The following is a 22,930-nucleotide window of genomic DNA, read 5'->3' as shown; positions in this document are numbered from 1 at the left end:
GGGGAGAGGGGGAAAGGAAAAGGAGAAAAAAGAGAGAGGAAGGAGGAAAGAAGAGAAGAGAGAGAAAGGGGAAAAGAGAGAGGAAGAGGGGGAAGGAAGAAGAGGAGAAAAAAAAGAGAAAAAAGAGGAAGAGCAGGAAAGAAAATGATGTTGAACCAAAAGGGCGCCGAAATGATGTTTGAAGGAATGTCAAAATGATGTTCGAATTGGGGGCCGAATTGATGTTCGAACGGGGGGGGGGGGGGGCCAATTGACGTTCGACATTGGGGCGCCAAATTGATGTTCGAACTAGGGGGGCGCCAAATTGATACTCGAGCTAGGGGGGCGAAATAATATTCGAACTAGGGGCGCCAAATTGATGTTTGACCTACATGTAGGGGCGCCGAAGTGATGTTCGAAGGGATGTTAAAATGATGTTCGAACTGGGGGCGAATCGATGTTCGAGCTAGGGGGGGGGGGGGGGCGCCAAATGGATACTCGAACTAGGGGGGCTCAGAATTGATGTTGGAACTAGGGGGCGCCAAATTGATAATCGAACTATGGGGCGCCAAATTGATGTTGGACCTACATGTAGGGGCGCCGAATTGATATTCGAGCGCCGAAATGATGTTCGAAGGGATGTTAAAATGATGTTCGAACTGGGGGCGCCAAATTGATACTCGAACTGGGGGGGGGGGGCGAATCGATGTTCGAGCTAGGGGGGCGCCAAACTGATACTCAAACTAGGGGGGCACCGAATTGATGTTCGAACTAGGGGGGCACCAAATTGATACTCGAGCTGGGGGGGGGGGGGGCGAAATGATATTCGAACGGGGGGGGGGCGTATTGATGATCGACCTACATGTAGGGGCGCCGAATTGTTACTCGAACTAGGGGGGCGCCGAATTGATGTTCGAACTAGGGGCACCACATTGATGTTTGAACTAGGGGGCGCTGAATTGATATTCGAACTAGGGGCGCCAATTTGATGTTCCAATTGGGGGCGCCAAATTGATGTTCGACCTAGGGAGGCCAAATAGATGTTCGACGTAGGGGGGGGGGGGTTGCACCGAATTGATGTTCGACGTAGGGGCGCAAAATTTATGTTCGACATCGGGGAGCGCCGATTGAATGTTCGAACTAGGGGCGCCAAATTGCTATTCGAACTTGGGGCGCCAAATTGATGTTCGAACGAGGGGGGCGCCAAATTGATGTTAGAACTAGGGGGCGCTGAAATTGTGTATGGGTATGGCTTAAAAAGAATGCAACTAGTATAAGTTATACAAGTTTCATTCTTTTTAAGCCATATACCTATAATTGCATAGGTTACAAAGCACATGTTAACATCGTCACGTTCAACACCAATAACAAGCAAGCAATGACCCGCCGTGTAGCTAGTTGTAGGTCGGGATAACTTGCGGCTCCATAGTTATTTGGAAAGTGGAAATTGATAATAACCGTATCAGACCGCCTCGATCACATTACAAGAATTCGTGTTATTATTTCCGCATTCATACATTCCGTCCCGAAGAGATTTCCGAGAAATTCTCGAAGTTACGAGCATGCGCAATTATGGTCTGGAAAGCGGGCAAGGAGCGAATTCAAACTCGCTAGTCTGCAACTCATGGCGCCCAGGCGACCACACCCAACTACAAAGTTCTCAAGTATCAAAAAAAATCTTCAGGTTGCGAAAATCGAAAAAGAAAAGCGGAGAGGCTAAAGCAAGCTGGCTCCCTAGACAAGTACCTCCGCCCAAATTTGAGAGGTAGGAACACATGGTGAAACATGAACATACAGTATATCGATTGATAATTTGATGTCTCATTGAGAAGTTAGAATATAGTGAATCCCCAGAAAAAACGAAACCGTAATTCGGTGAAAGTTTTTGCTGCCATAATCATATTTTTTCCTCATGTGATGTATAAATCGAAATATATGATTTCTTTCTGTCATTTAAAGACCATATCAATGGTCATAAAACATGCATGACTGAGTTAGAACAATGGAAATGGTGTTACCAAATTTTCGTTTGGACGAGCAATTTTACGATTTTTCTAGCTTTTACTGCTATCTATTCGGAAATCAAAGTTCATAACTGAAACATCCATTTCTTCTTTTTTTCATAATTATGAGACCCTCTTCGTAAAATATGAATGACGCACGGTCGAGAAAAAGTTGCATGAAACATACCTGATTCCCTACCTATTCGATGAATTGTTGGAAAAGAAACATTTCACGGCAAAAAATGTTCAGTTTATGCCAAATTGAATATTTGTTTCCTTTGAATCATGGCTCAAATCTCATGACCAGTTGACCACCATAGTCATGAATGTATTTCGACCTTAGTGATGTCAGTATGTTATACATTGAACCCTAGGCTATGAGGATAATTGACTGACGGCTATTTTTTTATTTGGAGGCTAGATTTATTTAGTTCATATGGGGAGCTAAAAAATCGGCCTTAGAGCTGAGTTCCAGTGTATTTCCTACCCTGCTTTGGGGCCTTCTCATACAATAGTTGACATAGACTCTATGATATTTGACATTTACCAAAAAGAAAGACTGGACTGGCACATTTTGTGCGCACGTCAACATTTCGTGTGTCACTCTGTGGATTTTGCTTGCCAACCGAATATCAACCCCCCCCCCAAAAAAAAAAAGAGCCGTTATTTGCCCACAAGGTCAAAAATTTATATTGATGTATAATTACCATTACAATTACATACAAAATAAAAACATGCATAAAAACATTTTGGACTTAATGATTTCACAGATTCAAGTAATCTATTTCTATAACGGCTTTTGTGGTCATTTTCCAAACGATATTGGATTCGACGTTTTCTTTGTACACTGCAAAATCATGCAGTTTGCAGTCAGCTAGTCGGGTAATTCCATGGATAGAACAGGGGCCGAGGAAGCGGGGGTTTGGGGGCCTCAGACCCTCCCCACTTTTGTCAAAACCGTGTGCAAAAACGTAAAAATTACCATAATTTTATGAATGTGATTTTTTGCATGGTCAGCAGCCCCCCCCCCTCCACTTTGAAAACCGTTCCGCGGCCCCTGTACAAACTGATGAACCGGCAGAAAGTTAACTTCATTAATTTTGTACTTTGGAAAGCATGTGAACCAGTTAATGAGGGAACTCTCAATTGGTCTAGGTAAAATACTGTTAAATGAGAAGTCCCCAAAGAAAACGGCCAGTCACCGACTGGTGCATATTTCTTTCACAAGCAAACTAAAAATTACTATCCCTACGGGGGGGGGGGGCGTCAAGTAGATCTCAAACACTAAAGAAAAATTCTTAGCACGCCGTATCAACGGCAGGTAATGTTATTTTTAAGTTAGGCCCCCACAATCCCAAATCAACTAAATTAGATCTACTTCAAGTAGGTTTCCAAAAGTTTCAAAACTCCATAAACTCTACATATTATTTCACATACAACTAAATCTACATACATGCTAAAGATCCATTGTATTTCAAGATTATGGTTGATGATTAACATAAACACAACGCCAAATAAATTCAAATTACTCAATTCATATTTTGATATCAAAATAAATATTTACATTTAGCGCATGTTTCCAATTCAAAACACTTTATAATCATATACACTACATGATAGAAAACATCTCAATGTTACTTATACCATCGAACTTGTCAGATACACGGGTGTATCTGACTATCTGCTAGCTTGTATAATACGACGTACATTTTTAGGTGGTCTGTCTATGACAGATCACCTCTTAATTTCGTCAGAATTTTTAGGTGGTCTGTCTGTGACAGATCACCTCTTAATTTCGTCAGAATTTTCTTTATTATCTATTTATTTTTAGCACCTATGTTTGTCGCCAACTTTTCTCCGAATTGGCTGAATCAATTTGGCTGATTTTTCTGTCATATATAGAGTCTATCATAGAGACGGCATACTAAGCTTTTCAAGGTCATCTGATTACGATGACGTCATCTACGCGCCATTTTGTAAAATTCTCAATTTGATCATATCAACATAACGGATCATCAATAATCAACCATATTTACATCACATAAACTTTAGGTTAAAGGTCATCTGTCAATGTCATCAAAGGTCATGTAAAGGTCATGACGCGCGCGTACGTGCGCGTCAAAGCCAAAAAAATTCTAAAAATGGCCTATAAAAAAATTTGGGTACGTTTCAAGTCATTTTAAGCATTTCAAAAATTTGCGCGCGCGCACGTATGCGCGCGCGTTTCCGCGCGTAACGCCATAACGCAACGCAGAAACACAGTTTTTTTTTATATCATTGCATTGATGATATAATTCTTAGCAATTTCATACCTTGATCAACCTTCTACGACCATTAATAACGAAATTAACACCCGTTAAAGTTTGCAGCACGTGTGCGCGCGAGCTCTCACTACAGGCCATATACGGGCAAAAACATGCCTATTGAAAATTCACTGTAGCTATTTAAATAGTCCGTTGACCCCAATTTTTTTTCATATATCGATAGAGTATGAGTTTTAAATTTGATTTCATGTCATCATTGCCCCTCAATTTGATCATGACGTCATCAAAATTGCGCCTAATTTGAAAATTTCATTTTTTTCTAAAATGACGTCATCAAATTTATGCAAATTTGAATATAACTCCGTAAATATTGATTGTGTTTCGCCCAGATTTAATATATGGTAGGTTAGAATGTACTCTTTCACCTCAGTTGACATGAATTTTCATTTTGAGAAAGGCATTATGGCGTAAAACAGCGATGAAAAAAGGCATGTCATTTTTCCTCATTTTGCGTGTAATCTCTATGGGACATGACTTTTTCTCAAAACTAGATTCTACATTCCTCTATTTCGTGAGCCATATCTCCATTGTTTCTTGTCAGTTTTCCCTGAGCTTTTAGTATGTGGTAGCTGAGATTCCTAGCTTTCGTTAATGTTGCCTTTATTTTTCGATCAGATGCCAAAATCATGCCCGTTTTTCGCTTGCAAAATTGGATTTGCAATTCTCAAATTTCCTTACGTGTAATCTCTATGGGGAATATCGTGGCTCAATGGATAACGCACTTGACTTGAGTTCTCGGGGGCGCAGGTTCGAGTCCTAATAAATAATGATTATATAACAAATGATTGTTCTATATAATATTGGTACAATCGGCGCCTCATAAACTCGGGGACTTATTCGTAATTCTTGGCAGCACTGCAGAGTTAAATATTTTGAAATTGTAGAGATATTTTTTAAAATGGTCCATGGAATAAATCCATTTTTTAGCTTCATAAGATCGCGCATCGGATCTGTAGTTAGAGTGCAGATGATGAGAAAAATCAGCTCATACCCAGAGCTAATTAATCACCTGTTCATCCATTGTGACGTCAGCGCGCAGAGTGTAAACTATGCGCAGATCAAAATGCGCACAAACATAACTGTGGAACGTCCTTAAACGCAACTCTTTCTGCAACGGGCCCGAACGGGCCTTTGATTTGCGCGCTAGTGTTAACGCGTCGATTGCATGAAGAACGCGTTTAAGGTATTTTCCAAAAATTTTCGATTATGACGTAGATGGATCAGAGCTGCAACAAGAATTTCGGGTTTATCAGAGAGCGAGAATGATAATGAATGCAATTTCTAATGGTGAATCCACATAGACTATATAATACATATATATAACAGATATTGCCTGGTCTATCTTTTTTAATAAATAAAATTTCAACTCCCCTCCGAAGCTATATTTTTCCCTCAGGAGAACATTTTCCCTTGGGTAAAATATAACTCCGTCGGGGAGAGGAAATGTTATATTCAAACTCTAGGTAGGCAATGTCTGTATAATGTTTTTTTTTAATTATAAAATGTTGACCACTTTAAAACAAATTCAGGAGCTCTGTGCTTATGACAAGTAATTTGGCTGTATATGGAGAGGAGATTGCGATCGTATCTATAGAGAGCAGTGAAAGTTTTTGTAATTAGAACACGAAAGTGCACTCGACCTATTGGGGTAACTTTTTAATGTCGTAAAACCAAGCAAACGCTGTTGAGTTGGGACTTAACTTTTCATGGTTACTTCAGAGTGCGCGGATGCATGACACAAATCCTGCTTTGACCGAACCTCAATTAAAATTGAGCGACCTAAAACGCTTCAGATTCTGCAATTAGCTTGATAAAACAGTTTGGAAGTTATCTAAACCAGAAAGAATTACTCTATATCATGTCAGAGCCGGATATTAAGACGTTTTCTGGGGCGGACTACGGAGTCCTGGGTGCCATGCTCGCCTTGTCTCTGGGCATAGGTTTCTACCAGGCCTGCGCTGGCGGGAAGCAGAAGACGGCTGAGGAATTCTTGATGGCCAATCGTAACATGCACCCGATTCCCGTGGCCCTCTCTTTGGTGGCTAGTTTCATCTCAGCCATCACCTTCCTCGGAACACCAGCCGAAAACTACGTTCACGGTATCATGCATAGTTGGTTCTGGTTGGCGAGTGTATTTGCATCCATCATCACTATGCTTCTATTCATGCCGACGTTCTATCGGTTAGGTATAACGAGTTCTAATGAGGTTCGTACATTTTCTATCTTTTCAATGTTTTTAATCATATAATAAGCTTTACTTTAAATGTATTCAATAAGAGTGATATTCATGTTATCAAAAGTAACAAACGTTAATGATATAGAGATGATGATAACACTAAACAGAACATAAAACAACTGTTGAAGTTGCAGCTCATGCAGTTAATGTTAAGAGTTTTAAATGCATCCATTGTGCAGTCATATTGACAGTTAAGCGCCTTCCAGGGGCCCGTAACACAAAACTTAGCAATGATCGTAGAACATTTTTCTACGATTGATACCATTGACTACAGTGTACAATCAATCGTGAAAATCAAGCGTACGATCTATCGCTAACTTTTGTGTTACGGGACCCGGAAAACAAAAAGGAAAGTAAAGATTGTCGACGCCTGTTTCACCGTCTGTTTCATCATGATTTAATCATAATTATTATTGATGAATGATACATCATGCATTTATATGATGCAGTCCATATAGCACATATATTCTTCACGCATGACCGAGTAAAGAAAAATTGAAGAAAGTGTACCAACAAATTATTTGACCTTTTTATGATGTCTTCTTTGCAAAAGAAAAAGTTACATTGAGCTATATACAGATATCTCTTCTGCACCGTATCATGCATATGATGCATGCCAGTGAGAAAAAAGGGAAGACGGAACTCGTGTTAGTTTAAACTCATGTTTTGCACTTCCATGATGTCATTGTGTTTTCACCGATTGCCTATATTATGGAAATATCATTTAGTCATAACAAAATACTTTTCTGAATTGAATTTTGATTATTTAAAAAAAATTTACCTTCATTATACAATTGTATGTACTACAGCCATTTCAAAATACTTTTTGTTATATAAGACTTAAATAATATATTGGAATTTGATCTATATTCATAAGTGGAAAAAAAATGAGAGAGAAAGAGAAAGAATTAAGACGACAAAGAAACTATCAAAAATTCGACAAACATACAATTAAGCACATGCATTTTTTTTCTAAAAGCTTCCTTGACAAAGACATGCTGCCTTTGTCGAAAATCAGTGAATCACATAGCAACAGTGTCGTCTTGGATTCTCACTAAGACAAACCACTGAATATATAAAGAAAATCCATTCAAATCAAGCCCCTGCTTCTTCATTTTTGATGTTTTGTTGTGGTTTATGTAGTGATGGTTCTGTGCGATAACATTGTTTGAGTCGTGGTTTGAAATACCCATGCATGTTTGCTTGTGCAGAGGTGTGTTTGATTCCATGGTAATGTTGATGTTAAGGTGCATGAAAACAATTAAAAGAAACCGCTGATAATCTCACTCATCACCACGGAAAAAAGAACAGTGACTTTCACTATTGTGACATTTTGCATCTTTTAGACTTTGACCTTGCCCCATATTTCAAGGCACTGCACCTCCATGTGAACCATAATCAAATCATGTAGGGTATCATTTTAAAGAAAAATAAATGCTCTATTCATTGATACTAATAACACATAGATATTTACTAAAAGCGAGGAGGGATTATCAATCAAAGTAAGATTTCCAAACTTTTTTGAGGAGTTTATATATATATATATATACTTCGGGAATTCTATCCTTGTATAGAGTGCTCGATGTCCTTCACAGGAAGAGCTTTGAATAATAAACACAAGTTCACAAAGTTGACTGGAGGTTCATCAAATTTGATGAACCTCCAGTCAACCTTGTGAACTTGTGTTTATTATATATACACAACAAAAAAAGTAAGTCCCCCCTAAATTAAATTGCTGTAACTTTTGAACGGAATTATTTTGAGATATGATATTTCGTTGGTGGTTTTCTACACTCATTAAGCAACTCCTAGGGAAAAATGAGATTGATCGGTTGAGTCATGCATGAGTAATTAAAGATTGAATTAAAAATGACCATTTTTGAAAGTCACAAGAGTCGTTTTTCAGATTGGGCAAATACAAAGTTGGGCAAAAGATGTTGTTAGGTGAATTTTATGATGTTAGTGCTGTTTTACTATCCATCATTTAGCCACTCCACACACAATTTTGATATCGTATGTTCATGGTTGAGTGAGCACAATATTGCAGGGGCCGCAGAAGCGGGGGGGGGGGGGGGGCTGGGGTCCCCCACTTTTTTCCAAAAGCATGTACAACAATGTAAATATGACCATACGATTGTAATTTTTTTGCATGGTCAGCCCCCCTCCCCACTTTTGGCTAAGCCCCTTCCCCCCCCCCCCACACTTTGAAAACCGTTCCGCGGCCCCTGTATTGTGACGTTTCATCATAGGGGTTTCGGTAGTATCCTCTACAACTTGATAGCTCCCCCGATTATAGGCCCCTCCCCATTTTTAAATTTTGGATCCACCCCTGATTTGTCCATAAATCAAACTGATCATGAGAAATTGTAAGGAAAAGAATTCATTTATGCAGTATAAAGAGTATTCATTCTTTTCGAATGTGCTCGCTCAACCATGAAAATGTTAAAAGTTCGGAAAGTGTGTGGTGATAGAAATGATGGATGATAAAAACAACAGCAATTAAAGTCACATTTGAGACCGAATTTGCCCTCAATATTCACCTAATTACCCTTTAAAATGAGTCTGTGACATTGAAAATACCAATTTTCCCACTTTGATGCGTGCTCACTCATCCATAAATAAACAAATCGATTTCATTTTTTGCACAGAATTCTGCCCATAGGTTGATAAACATTACTGCCAAATGACATTGCTAAAGACAGCCTTGAAAAAAAGTTCCACCATATTGAATAAGGGGTTACTTATTCTTAAACATAAACACCCATAATGTACACAAGTCTATGAGAGAGGAAGTCAAAATTTCAACAAATATGAAATAAGGGTTTGTTTCATGGACGATTTTTGTAACTTCTGCCAACGGTTATTTCATGAAACTTCGCACTTGGCTTCAGAGTAACACTATCCAAAAGGCGCGCACATCAAAATAACAATTCAATACGGCACAGAGTGGGGCCAAGGCCTTGAACTTTCTTCTCATTTGCATAGTTTTCGAATATTGTGTGCTCACTGATGCATTAAACATCGGGATTTTCATAAAAATCAAATCAAATGAACCATGCAAGGAGGCTTGTGACAGATATCCATAGTTACAAATTGCATTTTTTGCAATAACGTAACAAAGAGCTAATCACATTCCACATGTTCATTCAAGCGTGAATATTTAATTAAACGCCTTTGAATCATTAAAACATATTAATTGGTCATGAACATAACGACAAAGTTGATAAAAGATCAGTTTCAGTAACCAAAATGAAACAATTCTTGCCTATATGATATTTGAAAATCGTATTTGTTGTTTTCAATATATGTTCATTGAACCGTGAAACGATGAATATTGTTGAAGATACTCTTCCCCAAAATAACTGTCATCATATTCTATCATTTTAATGATAAAAATGCGTAAAAAATCAAATTATAGCAAATTTGGACTTGTGTTTATTCAACCGTGAAATTTAACCAAAAAAGCTGCATCGTCTTTTAGAAAGTGCCTTTTACAAGCCTTTTGACTATTTTTCATGATGAGAATATGGAATCAGTTTCAATAAAATGGAATCAAAGTCATGATATTTGGCTTGTGACTTTTGAAAAGTGATATTTTTGCCTTCTGATGGTGCTCACTGAAGCATGACGTAAAATACGTCCATAACATTTACTCAGATGGTAGCTTATAAAATTACCTACACGCTCATGTAAAAATATATCAAAAACTCGCATTGGTTCGGAAATTATTGATGTTTGTTCAAGGGGGGACTTACTTTTTTTGTTGTGTGTATATATATATATATATATATATAATCACAAAAGGTTTAGTAAATGCCGTAAAAATAAAATCGTAGATTTTAAAAGGAGCATAGCTCTCAAAAATGAAAGGTAAAGTCACACTCTTCGTCAGTGCCCATGATGTGACAAAAAAAAAAAGAGAATTCAAAATCCGTTTCTGAAACAGTCGTGAAAAACACGTCTATTCATGAGCATACGGATTGTGAAACTCACCTTTCAAAGAAATCAATGCGCTGAAGATGGAGGAAGCGCACTGTAAAAGACGCATCTAAAGACGCGTTACCATGACTGCAAGATGACAATGGCGAATCTCCGGCTCCAAAACAGGAAAATCTGAAAAGGGCCTCACCGCCAACAGTCGAAGTTTAGCAGTAAAAAGTACCTGAGTAAAATAGAAATAGTCTGCTTCGGCATAAGGAATAAAATAATCACAAAAGGTTTAGTAAATGCCGTAAAAATAAAATCGTAGATTTTAAAAGGAGCATAGCTCTCAAAAATGAAAGGTAAAGTCACACTCTTCGTCAGTGCCCATGATGTGACAAAAAAAAAGAGAATTCAAAATCCGTTTCTGAAACAGTCGTGAAAAACACGTCTATTCATGAGCATACGGATTGTGAAACTCACCTTTCAAAGAAATCAATGCGCTGAAGATGGAGGAAGCGCACTGTAAAAGACGCATCTAAAGACGCGTTACCATGACTGCAAGATGACAATGGCGAATCTCCGGCTCCAAAACAGGAAAATCTGAAAAGGGCCTCACCGCCAACAGTCGAAGTTTAGCAGTAAAAAGTACCTGAGTAAAATAGAAATAGTCTGCTTCGGCATAAGGAATAAAATAATCACAAAAGGTTTAGTAAATGCCGTAAAAATAAAATCGTAGATTTTAAAAGGAGCATAGCTCTCAAAAATGAAAGGTAAAGTCACACTCTTCGTCAGTGCCCATGATGTGACAAAAAAAAAGAGAATTCAAAATCCGTTTCTGAAACAGTCGTGAAAAACACGTCTATTCATGAGCATACGGATTGTGAAACTCACCTTTCAAAGAAACCAATACTTTTCATTTTTGAGAGCTATGCTCCTTTTAAAATCTACGATTTTATTTTTACGGCATTTACTAAACCTTTTGTGATTATTTTATTCCTTATGCCGAAGCAGACTATTTCTATTTTACTCAGGTACTTTTTACTGCTAAACTTCGACTGTTGGCGGTGAGGCCCTTTTCAGATTTTCCTGTTTTGGAGCCGGAGATTCGCCATTGTCATCTTGCAGTCATGGTAACGCGTCTTTAGATGCGTCTTTTACAGTGCGCTTCCTCCATCTTCAGCGCATTGATTTCTTTGAAAGGTGAGTTTCACAATCCGTATGCTCATGAATAGACGTGTTTTTCACGACTGTTTCAGAAACGGATTTTGAATTCTCTTTTTTTTTGTCACATCATGGGCACTGACGAAGAGTGTGACTTTACCTTTCATTTTTGAGAGCTATGCTCCTTTTAAAATCTACGATTTTATTTTTACGGCATTTACTAAACCTTTTGTGATTATTTTATTCCTTATGCCGAAGCAGACTATTTCTATATATATATATATATATATATATATATATATATATGTGTGTGTGTGAAGTTATACATGTACTACAGCTTTGGCAACTCTTTTATCTAAATATTGTGTGAAAGAAATGGATGAAGAGAACAATGGTAGGCGTAGCTTAAATCACGGTTCCCCAGAGCTATCTACCCTATATACCCTCTCTATATATATATATATACACAACAAAAAAAGTAAGTCCCCCCTTAAACAAACATCAATAATTTCCGAACCCATGCGAGTTTTTAATACATTTTTACATGAGCGTGTAGGTAATTTTATAAGCTATCCTCTGAGTAAATGTCATGGACGTATTTTACGTCATGCTTCAAGTGAGCACCGTCAAAAGGCAAAAATGTCACTTTTCAAAAGTCACAAGCCAAATATCATTACTTTGATTCCATTTTATTGGAACGAATTCCACATTCTCATCATGAAAAATAGTCAGAAGGTTTGTAAAAGGTACTTTCTAAAAGACGATACAACTTTTTTGCTAAATTTCACGGTTGAATAAACACAAGTCCAAATTTGCTATAATTGGATTTTTTACACATTTCTATCAATAAAAATGATAGAATATGATGACAGTTATTTTGGGGAAGAGTATCTTCAACAATATTCATCGTTTCACGGTTCAATGAACATTTACTGAAAACAAAAAATACGATTTTCAAATATCATAGGCATGTATTGTTTCATTTTGGTAACTGAAAATGATCTTTTCTCAACTTTTTCGTTATGTTCATGACCAATTAACATGCTTCAATGATTCAAAGGCGTTTGATTAAACATTCACGCTTGAATGAACATGTTGGAGGTGATTAGCTCTTTTTTACGTTATTGGAAAAAATGCAATTTGTAACTTTGGATATCTGTCACAAACCTCCTTGCATAGTTCATTTGATTTGATTTTTATGAAAATTTCGATGTTTAATGCATCAGTGAGCACACAATATAAAAAAATTATGCAAATGAGAAGAAAGTTCAAGGCCTTGGCCCCACTCTGTGCCGTATCGAATGGTTATTTTGGTGTGCGCGCCTTTTGGAAAGTGTTATTCTGAAGCCATGTGCGAAGTTTCATGAAATAACTGTTGGCAGAAGTAACAAAAATCGTCCATGAAACAAACCCTCATTTCATATTTGTTAAAATGTTGACTTCCTCTCTCATAGACTTGTGTACATTATGGGTGCATATGTTTAAGAATAAGTAGCCCCTTATTCAATAGGGTGGAACTTTTTTTCAAGGCTGTCTTTACCAATGTAATTTGGCAGTAATGTTTATCAATCTATGGTCAGAATTCTGTGTAAAAATCAGATCGATTTGTTTATTTATGGATGAGTGAGCACGCATCAAAGAGGGAAAATTGGTATTTTCAATGTCACAGACTCATTATAAAGGGTAATAAGGTGAATATTGGGGGCAAATTCGGTTTCAAATGAGACTTTAATAGCTGTTGTTTTTATCATCCATCATTTCTATCACCACACACTTTCCGAACTTTAAACATTTTCATGGTTGAGCGAGCACATTCGAAAACTTAAGAATGAATACTCTTTATACTGCATAAATGTATTCTTTTCATAACAATTTCTCATGATCAATTTAATTTATGGACAAATCAGTGGTGGATCCAGAATCTTAAATTGAGGGAGGGGGCTAATCGGGGGAGACACCAACATTTTCAAATTTTAACATGATCTAACAAGTTGTAGATGATACTACCATAATCCCCTATGAGGATACGTCACAATACAGGGGCCGCGGAACGGTTGTCAAAGTGGGGGGGGGGGGGGGGGGCTGACCATGCAAAAAATCACAATCGTATGGTCATTTCTACATTTTTGTACATGCTTTTGGAAAAAAAGTTTGGGGGGGGGGGGGCTAAAGCCCCCCCCCCCCTTCTCTCCCCGCTTCCGCGGCCCCTGCAATACATTGTGCTCACTCAACCATGAACATACGATATCAAAACTGTGTGTGGAGTGGCTAAATGATGGATAGTAAAACAGCATAACACCATAAAATTCACCTAAAACAACTTTTGCCCAACTTTGTATTAGCACAATCTGAAAATCGACTCTTGTGACTTTCAAAAATGGTCATTTTTAATTCAATCTTTAATTACTCATGCATGACTCAACCGATTAAATTTCATTTTTCACCAGGAGTTGCTTAATGAGTGTAGAAAACTACCTGCGAAATATCATATCTCAAAAAAGTTCTGTTCAAAAGTTACAGCAATTTGATTTAGGGGGGACTTACTTTTTTTGTTGTGTATATATATATATATAGTGTGAAAGAAATGGATGAAGAGAACAATGGTAGGCGTAGCTTAAATCAAGGTTCCCCAGAGCTATCTACCCTTTTTGGAAAAATAGGTGATGCCGAAAAAATGTCTCTGCCGGGAATCGAACCCGGACCCCAAGCTTTGAACGCCGGTGCCTTAACCACTAGACCACTAACCCGTCTCTGTGGTCTAGTGGTTAAGGCACCGGCGTTCAAAGCTGGGGGCCCGGGTTCGATTCCCGGCAGAGACATTTTTTCGGCATCACCAATTTTTCCAAAAAGGGTAGATAGCTCTGGGGAACCTTGATTTAAGCTACGCCTACCATTGTTCTCTTCATCCATTTCTTTCACACAATATTTAAATATAAAAGAGTTGCCAAAGCTGTAGTACATGTATAACTTCACACATTTATATATATATATATATATATATATATATATATATATATATATATATATATAAGAATGTCGATTCTTTACAGCCATTATTATCCGATATAATCCCAATAATCTTGCATCATATTTTCTTTCAGTACTTAGAGTTACGGTTCAATCGCTTTGCTCGCTATCTTGGGATGGGAATTTTCTTTCTCTACATGGTGAGTGGAATATTAATCAAATTCTAAGATGATAAAGATTCGGGATTTTAATTTGGGCACTGGCATTTTTTCGAGTAATGATAATAATAATGAGGATAAAATTGATAACATTAATAATAATAATAATAATAACAATAATCATAATAATAATAATGATTATGATAAGAAACAATAATGATAATAATAATATCAATAATAATGATAATAATGTCGTCTCTCCAACATCGGGTGTGAATGTTTTTAGACCCCCCCCCCCCAAAAAAAAAAAGGAAAAGCAAAATAGAAACGAGTTATAAACGATAAAATAGACCACTCAAAAATTGTGCAGAGTTTTTCTCTAGCGCTTGAGATATTACGGTGGGAGAGGGGCTATCCTTATCTTATTTATTCTATTTTTTTTTTGGGGGGGGGTATTTTTTGTATAGTTTTTTTGTTTGTTTCCATTCACTGAATTGTTTTTCTTCAGGTTGTGTAGGTAGTTTGATTTGTGCATTGCGATTCGTACTAAATAATGTAATATACGTTGTAATTTCTTTGTTTTTTTAAATAAGATAAAAGTTACTATATATATATATATATATATATATAATAATCACAAAAGGTTTAGTAAATGCCGTAAAAATAAAATCGTAGATTTTAAAAGGAGCATAGCAATATATATATATATATATACTGTATATATATATATATATATATATATATATATATATATATATATATATATATAGTGATATATATAGTAATATATAAATTACTATATATATGTAGTAATTAATATATATATATATATATATATTTTTTTTTTTTAATTATCATTATGATAACATGTTATTTTAATAAACATTACAAAATCGATATGAACATAGTCCTGGGTCATGTTTAACAAATAATAAAGACTTGGTATAATAATAGCATATTTCAAATGCACAATTTCTGTAACAAGTTTACTATCAGCCAATCAAATTGAATGATTTCAGTAGCTTTTAACTGTTATCGCAAATCTGTTAAACCAAGTTTTATGAAACGGGATTCCGCTCTTTCTTATTATCCCATCTTACCTTTTTTATATATAGATTTTTTACCTTGGTATTGTTCTATACGCACCCTCCTTGGCTCTTAATGCTGGTAAGTTATATTACGATAAAGTAGCATTTCATTAGAAGATTATATTTATATGTGTCCATGCAATCTATTCAACAAAATCATTATTCATGTCCAATACTGATCACTGACAGAAACCGGTTCAGTTGGCAGGTCATGGCGGTGTGCACCCCCCAGGGTGACGTTACATTTGCTCCTGCGACAATAAATTGCTCGGGTTTAATTTCGTCAATGATGTAGGGTTTGGGTAATTGCAATAGGGTTTTATCTTAGGTTTAGGATAGGGTATAGTGTGAAACCCAGGGTTGAAGCCATTCATTTGATTGGTGTGGAATTTGCCACGAATAAAGAAAAATTATGAAGCAAATTAAGCATTCCATAGAGGTGCATGTGGTTTAAAATTCTAGTTTAGACTAGGTTTAATTGTCAAAATACCGCCCCTGTTTAAATTCGTCACCTTATGTGGTGGTCCTCTCCTCCACACCAAATGGTGTTAATTTTAACACCCGAGTTTATACACTGACTGATTTATCAATATGATAAATAAAATATTATAGAAATGTTGAAAGAAAACATTAAAAAAATTAAAATTCTAGACACTTCCATTGAAGGCTTCTCATAGTTGTGATTGATTGGATCAATCGCAACATTTTAAGAGATAATCTGTTATGACCCCAAATTAAAAGTATCCTACGATCGAGCACTTCGAGTAAATTTCCAAAACTAAATACATAAATATAATTATGTTGAAAATAATTTGAACGATAATGTTATACATTCTAGATTGGCTTTCCATAGTTGTAATAATTGATTCAATCTCTTCGTGTAACATGGGCCTTCAAAATGAGAATGTTAAAAGTACCCTGCTATTATCTTTGTTAAATTTAAATTGGCCAGTTTGGCAAGAAAATTGTTCTGAACTTTCTGCCGTGTTTCATGTTTATGTAAATAAATAATGTTGCTTTTTTCCTACAATATGCCACCTGTTGACCTTTTATTGCTTCCTGGGTTGTATTTTTTTAACATTCCATCAAAATTCAATTCCGTCTATTTTTATGAATTTTATTCAGCTCCAGGGGTTATCGCCATAACATCTTGAGAGAGAAAAACTCCGTCAGACTAATGTTTCCCCGTAATATATCAAGGCTCTATAGCTTGACCTTTTTTTTTAGCAATTCTCAAAAGAATATAAATATATACAAACATGTTTTTATTGACCTTAATGTCATTGTTTACGTCGCAGCATTCCATTTCGAAATGATTTGTGCAAGCAGGTGCATTTTTATCAGATGATGCATTGTCAAGTGCATGCTTACATTGTGTATATATACAAACAGGGGTTTGTATAGTTTGTATAGCAGTGTGCATATATATACACACTGTAGTTTTGTTTAATTTATATTCAACATTTGTTACGAAATTTCATTGATCTGTCTGTATTATATTGCATATGTATTGTTACTTTGATTATTTTTTGAAAAAAAATGTTGAACGGAAATAAATAAATCTAAATCTAAATCTAAATTGTTTATATATATATATATATATATAGTGTGATGATAAGTTTACTTCTACCAATCGCTGTTGAGTTGTGAATATTAAACATAATGAGATGAGGCAAGGCCAACTCAACAGATGACGCAGGACACCATTATTTGCTTTAGCTTTCGTCTTTTAATTGAGACTTCGTCAGAAGCGTCTGAAAAATATAAGGAGATACAACATCCAAGTTTGTTTTGCACATCAATGAATTATCACCAAGTTGAATATATTCCACAATGACAAATTAATGAATGAACAGATAAATAAATTAATGAATGATAAATAATTAATTCAATTAAAATAATAATGACATAAATGAAAAAGACATACCTGTAATTACAGACTATTGTGATAGTTAAGTATGACCGTATCCTATCTCGTTCTTTAGGAAAGTGGCAAAAATTGCCAAAAGAAAACATTGGTTGCTAGGTGGTGAAAGCGCAAAGCGCATTGGTAATGCGCATAAAATTTATGTCACAATGAGTATGAATATTCATGATATTAGATATCGTAAGCTGGAGGATGATGACGAAAACATTGTTTCTTACAAGCATAGTAATCAAATCTCTATGAAACGATATAAATTTTGAAATCAAATCGAGTAAAGATTATAAATAAAATTGTTGATAATTCGCGTAATGACCAAAAGTCTCACTTCTCAAGCTTGGGTCATCTAGAAAGCACTTAACAAATACATAACAATAAGTATAAAAAAATCATTTAATTAGTGACACTGATGTAACAAATGTGACCATGCACATCAATAAATTATCACCAAGTTGAATATATTCCATAATGACAAATTAATGAATGAACAGATAAATAAATTAATGAATAATAAATAATTAATTCAATTAAAATAATAATGATATAAATGAAAAAGACATACCTGTAATTACAGACTATTGTGATAGTTAAGTATGACCGTATCCTATCTCGTTCTTTAGGAAAGTGGCAAAAATTGCAAAAAGAAAACATTGGTTGCTAGGTGATGAAAGCGCAAAGCGCATTGGTAATGCGCATATAATTTATGTCACAATGAGTATGAATATTCATGATATTAGATATCGTAAGCTGGAGGATGATGACGAAAACATTGTTTCTTACAAGCATTAACTTAAATCTCTATGAAACGATATAAATTTTGAAATCAAATTGAGTAAAGATTATAAATAAAATTGTTGATAATTCGCGTAATGACCAAAAGTCTCACTTCTCAAGCTTGGGTCATCTAGAAATCACCTAACAAATACATAACAATAAGTATTAAAAATAATTTAATCATTTAATTAGTGACACTGATGTAACAAATGTGACCCACGATTGAGGTTAATTAGAAAATATCTATTCTTCTACATTGATGCCGTTTGGTACAAGTGTCTTAAGTTTCAGAATCCAATATGACTCTCGTTTGAGTATGATTGATTCATGCTGTTTTCTGATAAGTTCTATTCCTACAATTTGAATATCATCTGTGGAATGATTATCAGAACTGAAGTGGGCAGCAATTGGGATTTCCTTGCGTCTACTCGTGTGATATTTCTTTATGTCTGATCGTGTGTTGCACATTCTTGTGTACAGTGTATTAGTAGTCTTCCCGACATACTGTTTGTTGCAGCGTTTGCAAGTAATGAGATATAATACCCATGAAGATTTGCAATTGATTTGCTGAGTAATTGGGAATTTCTCTCCTGTTACTGTGCTTACGAAATATTTAGTGTTCAACATGAATGGACAGATACAACATTTCTTAGCTTCGCATTTGGATGAGCCCATGTGTTCACTCTGATTGTTTTCAGAGTTGACTGAAACACGGGACGATACTAATAAGTCTTGAAGAGAGCGGCATCGTCTAAATGCGATAAGGGGTGGTTCTGGAAATATTTCCTTTGTCACTTCAGATTGATGAAGAATGTCCATGTGTTTGCGAGCAATTTGGGCAACTTTACGCAGGTTGGGGTGATAGGTGAGCACCTCTTGTGCACCTCTTGTGCACCTCTTGTGCTCACCTATCACCCCAACCTGCGTAAAGTTGCCCAAATTGCTCGCAAACACATGGACATTCTTCATCAATCTGAAGTGACAAAGGAAATATTTCCAGAACCACCCCTTATCGCATTTAGACGATGCCGCTCTCTTCAAGACTTATTAGTATCGTCCCGTGTTTCAGTCAACTCTGAAAACAATCAGAGTGAACACATGGGCTCATCCAAATGCGAAGCTAAGAAATGTTGTATCTGTCCATTCATGTTGAACACTAAATATTTCGTAAGCACAGTAACAGGAGAGAAATTCCCAATTACTCAGCAAATCAATTGCAAATCTTCATGGGTATTATATCTCATTACTTGCAAACGCTGCAACAAACAGTATGTCGGGAAGACTACTAATACACTGTACACAAGAATGTGCAACACACGATCAGACATAAAGAAATATCACACGAGTAGACGCAAGGAAATCCCAATTGCTGCCCACTTCAGTTCTGATAATCATTCCACAGATGATATTCAAATTGTAGGAATAGAACTTATCAGAAAACAGCATGAATCAATCATACTCAAACGAGAGTCATATTGGATTCTGAAACTTAAGACACTTGTACCAAACGGCATCAATGTAGAAGAATAGATATTTTCTAATTAACCTCAATCGTGGGTCACATTTGTTACATCAGTGTCACTAATTAAATGATTAAATTATTTTTAATACTTATTGTTATGTATTTGTTAGGTGATTTCTAGATGACCCAAGCTTGAGAAGTGAGACTTTTGGTCATTACGCGAATTATCAACAATTTTATTTATAATCTTTACTCAATTTGATTTCAAAATTTATATCGTTTCATAGAGATTTAAGTTAATGCTTGTAAGAAACAATGTTTTCGTCATCATCCTCCAGCTTACGATATCTAATATCATGAATATTCATACTCATTGTGACATAAATTATATGCGCATTACCAATGCGCTTTGCGCTTTCATCACCTTGCAACCAATGTTTTCTTTTTGCAATTTTTGCCACTTTCCTAAAGAACGAGATAGGATACGGTCATACTTAACTATCACAATAGACTGTAATTACAGGTATGTCTTTTTCATTTATATCATTATTATTTTAATTGAATTAATTATTTATTATTCATTAATTTATTTATCTGTTCATTCATTAATTTGTCATTATGGAATATATTCAACTTGGTGATAATTTATTGATGTGCATGGTCACATTTGTTACATCAGTGTCACTAATTAAATGATTTTTTTATACTTATTGTTATGTATTTGTTAAGTGCTTTCTAGATGACCCAAGCTTGAGAAGTGAGACTTTTGGTCATTACGCGAATTATCAACAATTTTATTTATAATCTTTACTCGATTTGATTTCAAAATTTATATCGTTTCATAGAGATTTGATTACTATGCTTGTAAGAAACAATGTTTTCGTCATCATCCTCCAGCTTACGATATCTAATATCATGAATATTCATACTCATTGTGACATAAATTTTATGCGCATTACCAATGCGCTTTGCGCTTTCACCACCTAGCAACCAATGTTTTCTTTTGGCAATTTTTGCCACTTTCCTAAAGAACGAGATAGGATACGGTCATACTTAACTATCACAATAGTCTGTAATTACAGGTATGTCTTTTTCATTTATGTCATTATTATTTTAATTGAATTAATTATTTATCATTCATTAATTTATTTATCTGTTCATTCATTAATTTGTCATTGTGGAATATATTCAACTTGGTGATAATTCATTGATGTGCAAAACAAACTTGGATGTTGTATCTCCTTATATTTTTCAGACGCTTCTGACGAAGTCTCAATTAAAAGACGAAAGCTAAAGCAAATAATGGTGTCCTGCGTCATCTGTTGAGTTGGCCTTGCCTCATCTCATTATGTTATATATATATATATATATATATATATATATATAGTCAAGAGCACATAGCGGCTAGCGCATATATGTAGCTAGTAGGGGTCGACAGTGCCTCGAAATGGGGAAAATATTTTAAAGATATATTTTTTAAATGCATGTTTCAAGCGTGTTCGGGATGATGATATGATTAGTTCTGTACACCATGACCTGAATATTGTTGGAATGGAGTCTGCTTCGTTGAGGGAAGTGGGGGGGGGGGGGGGGTGGGGGTCCGGCCCAATCAGTATACGTGTACCACTAAACGAAAATTACCATTTTGGTATGACGCATTTCCCCCCATTCAAAGCCATTCCGTGTGGCCCTTAATCAGAACTGCCGAAGGGCAATCAAAGCATGAAGAACTCTAATGGACGATTTAATTTTAATGAAGAATATACGCATATTCCCATTAGTTTATGTGCATATCAAAGGTCAAGTCCACCCAGAAAAATGTAGATTTGAATAAATGAACAGAGAAAAATCAAAGAATCATGACGCTGAAAATTTCGTCGAAATCTGATGTAAAATAAGAAAGTTTTGCTCATTTTTCACAAAACAGTTATATTCACAACTCAGTGGCATGCAAATGAAACAGTCGATGATGTCCTTCACTCACTATTTATTTTGTTTTGTATTGTTTGAATCATAATTTACAATATTTCATTTTTTACAGAGTTGGCAGTGAGGACCAACTTGACTGAAACATATAGTATTACACAATGGTAATCCACATCTTCAGGAAGGAATAAAACATTGTTTCACATGACAATAATTAGCCCAATCAGTATACGTGTACCACTAAACGAAAATTACCATTTTGGTATGACGCATTTCCCCCCATTCAAAGCCATTCCGTGTGGCCCTTAATCAGAACTGCCGAAGGGCAATCAAAGCATGAAGAACTCTAATGGACGATTTAAATATAATGAAGAATATACGCATATTCCTATTAGTTTATGTGCATATCAAAGGTCAAGTCCACCCCAGAAAAATGGTGATTTGAATAAAATAGAGAAAACTTGAAGAATCATGACGCTAAAAAATCATCGAAATCGGATGTAAAATAACAAAGTTTCGCCTATTTTTCACAAAACAGTTATATTCACAACTCAGTGGCATGCAAATGAAACAGTCGATGATGTCCTTCACTCACTATTTATTTTGTTTTGTATTGTTTGAATCATAATTTACAGTATTTCATTTTTGACAGAGTTAGCAGTGAGGACCAACTTGACTAAAACATATAGTATTACACAATGGTAAATTGGTAATCCACATCTTCAGGAAGGAATAAAACATTGTTTCACATGACAATAATTAGCAAATATTTCATATTTCGTATAATAAAATACAAAGGAAATAGTGAGTGGATTACGTCATCGGTCCTCTCATTTGCATACAGGCCAGGATGTGCATATAACTGTTTTGTGAAATTAAGTGATACTCCAAAATGTCATAACTTTTTTATTTTACACCCGATTTTGACAAAATTTTCAGTGTTATGCTTGTATGATTTTTCTCTTTTTATTTAAATTGTTTTTTTAGTTAAGGTAGGCTTGTCC

The 22,930-nt window shown here is 35.7% G+C and overlaps 1 protein-coding gene across 1 annotated transcript in view; it reads left to right on the top strand.

Moving 5' to 3' along the window:
* Nucleotides 1-6,042: 6,042 nt before the first annotated feature.
* The window catches only part of LOC129266145 (sodium-coupled monocarboxylate transporter 2-like), a 32,682-nt gene continuing 15,794 nt past the window's right edge, over nt 6,043-22,930 (top strand). The window contains exons 1-3 of the mRNA XM_064104027.1: nt 6,043-6,512; nt 14,729-14,794; nt 15,868-15,919. Of these exons, the coding sequence (XP_063960097.1) occupies nt 6,165-6,512; nt 14,729-14,794; nt 15,868-15,919 (466 nt within the window). The 5' untranslated portion in view covers nt 6,043-6,164. The remainder of the gene's footprint in view (nt 6,513-14,728; nt 14,795-15,867; nt 15,920-22,930) is intronic.

This window comes from Lytechinus pictus, chromosome 8 (genome assembly GCF_037042905.1).
Source record: "Lytechinus pictus isolate F3 Inbred chromosome 8, Lp3.0, whole genome shotgun sequence".
NCBI classification, from domain to species: domain Eukaryota; kingdom Metazoa; phylum Echinodermata; class Echinoidea; order Temnopleuroida; family Toxopneustidae; genus Lytechinus; species Lytechinus pictus.
This window is presented reverse-complemented; position numbering and strand designations above follow the sequence as displayed.